This window comes from Babylonia areolata, chromosome 26, assembly GCF_041734735.1.
Source record: "Babylonia areolata isolate BAREFJ2019XMU chromosome 26, ASM4173473v1, whole genome shotgun sequence".
In the NCBI taxonomy this organism is placed as follows: Eukaryota; Metazoa; Mollusca; class Gastropoda; order Neogastropoda; family Buccinidae; genus Babylonia; species Babylonia areolata.
The window spans coordinates 47,151,300-47,157,299 of NC_134901.1; the positions used below are offsets into that span (position 1 = coordinate 47,151,300).

A 6,000-nucleotide genomic window follows, 5' to 3' on the forward strand; every position below is an offset into this window, starting at 1 on the left:
TATGTCTTATCTTTACCACTGTTCAACCCCTAGAATTACCTTATCTTCTATCTTTACCACTGTTCAACCCCTAGAATTACCTGATGTCTTATCTTTACCACTGTTCAACCCCTAGAATTACCTTATCTTCTATCTTTACCACTGTTCAACTCCTAGAATTACCTTATGTCTTATCTTTACCACTGTTCAACCCCTAGAATTATCTTATGTCTTATCTTTACCACTGTTCAACTCCTAGAATTACCTTATCTTCTATCTTTACCACTGTTCAACCCCTAGAATTACCTTATGTCTTATCTTTACCACTGTTCAACCCCTAGAATTACCTTATCTTCTATCTTTACCACTGTTCAACCCCTAGAATTACCTTATATCTTATCTTTACCACTGTTCAACTCAAAGAAATTACCTTATCTTCTATCTTTACCACTGTTGAACCCCTAGAATTACCTTATCTTCTATCTTTACCACTGTTCAACCCCTAGAATTACCTTATATCTTATCTTTACCACTGTTCCACTCAAAGAAATTACCTTATCTTCTATCTTTACCACTGTTCAACTCCTAGAATTACCTTATGTCTTATCTTTACCACTGTTCAACCCCTAGAAGTATCTAATCTTCTGTCTTTACCACTGTTCAACTCCTAGACGCCCGTTCCCTGGGGTCGTCCCGCGGGGGATTGACCACGGACTCCGACATGTACGACACGGGGGATGACGAGATTCTGGAGGCCTGTGTTCGAACCGCCACCGCTCCCTCCAACCGCTCTCAGCGCGACCGCCGGCGCTCTCGGAGTCGCCGATCATGTGAGTAGTATTGTGTGTGTGTGTGTGTGTGTGTGAAGGAACGTCAAGTGAAAATATCTTTATTGAGGCTAAAGCTTATACAGCTTCTTTTTTTTATTTTTTATTATTATTACATCCTCTAAAAAAAAAAAGGAGAAAGAAAAATGAAATAAAGGAAAGAAGAAGGTTGTGGGGTGGGGAAAGCATAACATGAAAATCAGCCATTGCAAGCAACACACACACACACACAAAATCGGAAAAACAATGTGTGTGTTCTTGTTGGATTATTTTTGTTACTTCCTTGTGTACACAAATTAGCGAAAGTTAAACACAGTTCTTTAAAGTCACATTTGCAATGGGTTTGCTATAATTATTATTGTGAGAGTCTGAAAGTGTTTGTGTTTATATCTTTGCGTTCGTTTATAGTTTCACAGCTCGTGTTATTTTATGTAAGTAGTTGCTAATACTATGGTTTTTATGCCCATGCGAATAGTATTGGTTTTTTGAATTTAAAGAGCCTGCGGTTGCAACTTACACTGATGTAGTTGTGTGGGATTTTTGTTTGCAACAACGTTAAGGCTAAACATATCAAGACGATGGTGGAAGAAAATAAGTGCTGACAAACAAGGCTTCCTGTCATGGAAGGACTGTACAAATACCACATTTAAATAAGAAAACAAAGCAGAGGAAGAATAGGGGAAGTTGGGGTGGGTGAGGGGTTGAGGGGAATAGAAAACCTTCAGAGACAGCAAACTGGAGATCGTTGGGCAAAGATAATACTACTTGTCTGACGAGTTATCCTGTGAGGGCAACTGCAGCCATACCAGCTGTTTTTAAGAAAAATTGCTAATGACTATCTCAACCATCGTCATTGTTCATTCATTCCATGGTTAACTTCACATAATAATTCTGTTCATGTGTCTGGTTTTGTGTTGGTTTTTGACTCACTTGTGTAAACAAAGTGAGTCTATGTTTTAACCCGGTGTTCGGTTGTGTGTGTGTGTGTGTGTGTGTGTGTGTCCGTAGTAAACTTTAACATTGACATTTTCTCTGCAAATACTTTGTCAGTTGACACCAAATTAGGCATAAAAATAAGAAAACTTCAGTTCTTTCCAGTCATCTTGTTTAAAACAATATTGCACCTCTGGGATGGGCACAAAAAAAATAAAAAATGAAGCCTAAATATATGCAAACTGCATTTACTGTTATATTTATATTTTTTGTATTCTCTAAACTTGGCACTTTGATCTGATATTCTGACAAAACAACAAGAGCAGTCATTATCATCATTTTTTTGTTCAAACAGGAACTTCTTTAGCTAAGCATGGAAGTTTTATTTATTTTGCAAACGTTTTGGTGCAGATAGTAAAAAAAGGAAATTACTCTGTAATTAATGCTAGGGGACTTAATTTGCTTTAAACTGATCTTTCTCATTTTAAACATTACATTTTGAAATTATACTCAGTACATAAAAAGCTTGGATTTTTTTAAAAGTATCTTGACGGCCTTGCCTCTCTTGTATTTATTTTTATTTGCCATCTGACAGTTTTTGTTATTTTTGTTTGTTTTTTGTTTTGTTTTTTTGGGAGTTGTCTCGCTTCATTTTTTATGACAAATCACTGAGTCCAACTTTGCTGTACATTGCTTGATTTTCATGAACATATACTAGAAAATGGGATGCAGTATTTTTGTTGCTTTCCTTTTATCGTATAGATGATAATTCTGTTTGGTTGCTACTAGTATTGATTTTTTTTGTTTTTGTTCATGCTTTCAGTCTCTTTCGGTCCCAGCAGCTCTCTCTCTCTCTCTCCCCTCTCTCTCTCTCCCTCTCTCTCTCTCGCTTGCTCTCTTTCTCTCTCTCTCGCTCCATTTCTCTGTCTATCCATTAGGTCCATCCATTAAATCCTCTTCTCTTGGTTTGTTCTGTTTTCTCTTTCTTTCTCCCATCATTCTTATATTGAGTTACTCATCACATTTATTTTCTTTCAGCCTTTTGGGATAGTGATAACTAGGTAAAAAGCAAGTGCATGCTCAGTGTCTGTGACTGTGTGTCGTCTTGTCCTCTTGCCATGACCTTTTAGCATGGCCACATCGGCAGCAACTATATTATGCTTTTCTTGTTGTTGTTGAAGCAAGCTTTAAGCTGAAGTTGATGTTCGTTTTTGGCTATTCTGTATGTTTCTGAAAAGAAAAGGAATCAGTTCACAATTTGCATGTTGCATTTTTATGGAGTGAATTGTTTTGTATCTGTTAAAGAAACATCTATGATGAAGGTAATGACAGAAAAAATATTTGTTGCTGAATGTGTGTTCGAGTGTGTGTGTGTGTGTGTGTGTGTGTGTGTGTGTGTGTGTGTGTGTGTGTGTGTGTGTGTGTGTGTGTGTGTGTGTGTGTGTGTGTGTGTGTGTGTGAGTGCTAGCGTGCTTGCGCACTTGTTTGTATTACTGGCACGCAACTTTCAAAAATAGTGTAGACTCGCTTCGTGTGTTAATAACTTGTGTAAATGTACCAGTGATGAAAAAAAATGATTATATACACTTGAGACGTGTGCAATGATACTGGTGATGTGTTGTATGGCTTTCGTGTATTCATACAACTTTTATGTAAGGTATATGTTATAGAAATGCACTCTACTAATGTATGTTGAATGTTAACAGCTTTATTTATGCTTCTAGTTTCTAGTTTGTAGCATTGACTTTTGCACAAGTAATTCTGTATTTTGTATACTATATACCATGTAGTACATACCTCACTGAAATACATAATGACAGCTAAATGTTTTCTGTGTGAAAAATATGTGCAAAATGAATAAATAACTGACTTTTGATACCTACAAATTTAACTATTTTTCTTCACAAATCAGCTCGGGGGTCAGGGGGGACTTCAAAGCTGTCACAGCTGTGATGAAACTGAATGTACAATAATTATTTGTTCAAGAAAATAAAGCAGACGTGATTAAGTGTACGCCTCTTTGGTGTCTGCAAAAATGCTTTATCATTGCATATCACAGTCAGTGGAAGAGATTAGAAAGTGCGTAACAGTCGACGGTGAATGCACTGTTTTATGCAAGATGAACGCGCAAACAATTACGTTGACAGTAGTAGGTATACCCAGCATGGTTACAGGTAAACCATCCAATATGCGCGATTTCGTCTCGGGTACAACAATATTGAAAAAAAAGATAATAATGAAAAGAACAAGAAGAAAATCATAATCAACAACAAGATCATAGTTTCAAGAGTTTTAACTGTCAGCAAATTCGGCGCTGTCAATGTCAGATCTCCTGCGTGTGTCATGGAATCACGACGAATGATAATCATAATCATCATCACCTGAGCTTATTTCTAAGTGTGTCATGGAGTAATGAGGAATGGTAAGGATAACCAGAGCTTATTTCGTTGAGTATCATTTTGTGTTGTTTAACTTTTCAAAGGAGTTTGACACTTTTTTTTTTTTACTTTATGAAAGCCAAAAGCCATTAAGTTGAGCTGATTAAGAGGAAAAAAAAGCTTAAAGCGTAAATTAAAAAAAATAACTTTTTACACCTTGAAATTCAGAATATTAACTTTTGTGAAGCAGATAATTTTCTTTGTCATAAGAAAAAGAAGGTGTTTTGGAAGGATGCATTTATTGATTTTGCTAACGTGGACACAAAATGAGGTACCATTTCCGAACGCTTTTTCACGCACTTTAAAAAACCACAACACGGTATCAGATCGAAAGGCGTATGGCAGTCAGTAACTGGATTATACTCCAGTGTATTAATAGTTGGTTCTCCTACATTCCGTTTTTGGTGATGTCCTTATCAAACAAAATAAGAAGCAAAAAAGAAAGCAAGCCATGGCTAGAGTGAGGTACAAAAAGGAACAAATTTAAATGAATCTTTAAAATCATCAATTACAACTGCACACTGATATGATATGATATATATGCGTGTTTTCCTTATGTCATGAAGAATAGAGTATGAACTGTAAAACGTCCACCGCTACTGCTTTCTTTTTCACAATCATTGTTCTTCTTCTGTGCGGACGTGCCACACGTGTTTGTGTCTGTGTGATTTGTATGTGGTATGTGGCATTATTTGCGTATGCCTTGGTATGTTTCTGATATTTATAGAAATATGTGTCTTTAATCACTATTTCACAATGAACACGTATCCATGGAGAATAAAATCACTACTGGAGTTTATTTCTTATGTGATGGTATGATAAAAGTTGTGACCCAAAAATGAAATTAAAAAAAAAAGTCCTTTAGAAAATGGAAGTAAAAGTTAAAGGCTTTTAGGTAGTTTTTACCTCTCAAGTTGTGCAATGAAGATATTAAGGTTATTGCGAGTGTGATCTGCGCGTACAGAGAGGAAAAAAGACGGATAGAGAGAGGGGAAAAAAAGTACATGGTGTGCAAAATTTTGTAATGATGATTTTTCTTTTTCGTTTTCAGCTGTGAGCAGTATATACTCGGACAGATGAGGTGAGATTTCCTTTCTTGCCATGGTGCAGTAAATACAATGCCATGTACATTACTGTCGCCTGAGTGTGTGCCTCTGTGTGTGTGTGTGTGTGTGTGTGTGTGTGTGTTTGCGGGGGTAGAGGTATGGTTGGATGAACATTACAGTCTTGCGCGTGAAACACACACCAGTTTGTGTAACTGTGGTAGAGCTGGAATTGTAGACGACTTTCATTTTATGATGAATCCCCCAAATTGGTAGAATTGCAAAACTGACAGCAGGTTTTTATTCCCGCAATGTGTTATAGCAAACTGTTTTTATTCCCGTAATGTGTTATAGCAAAACTGACAGCAGGTTTTTATTCCTGCAATGTGTTATAGCAAAACTGACAGCAGGTATTTATTCCTGAATGTGTTATAGCAAAACTGACAGCAGGTTTTTATTCCTGCAATGTGTTATAGCAAAACTGACAGCAGGTATTTATTCCTGCAATGTGTTATAGCAAACTGTTTTTATTCCTGCAATGTGTTATAGCAAAACGGACAGCAGGTTTTTATTCCTGCAATGTGTTATAGCAAAACTGACAGCAGGTTTTTATTCCCGTAATGTGTTATAGCAAAACTGACAGCAGGTTTTTATTCCTGCAATGTGTTATAGCAAAACTGACAGCAGATTTTTATTCCCGCAATGTGTTATAGCAAAACTGACAGCAGGTTTTTATTCCCGCAATGTGTTATAGCAAAACTGACAGCAGGTTTTTATTCC

General features: G+C 36.6%; 1 protein-coding gene across 1 annotated transcript in view; it reads left to right on the forward strand.

Moving 5' to 3' along the window:
- The window catches only part of LOC143300337 (FH1/FH2 domain-containing protein 3-like), a 120,193-nt gene extending 114,935 nt beyond the window's left edge, over nt 1-5,258 (forward strand). Inside the window, exons 32-33 of the mRNA XM_076613938.1 lie at nt 651-809; nt 5,229-5,258. Of these exons, the coding sequence (XP_076470053.1) occupies nt 651-809; nt 5,229-5,257 (188 nt within the window). The 3' untranslated portion in view covers nt 5,258. The remainder of the gene's footprint in view (nt 1-650; nt 810-5,228) is intronic.
- The last annotated feature ends 742 nt before the right edge of the window (nt 5,259-6,000 follow it).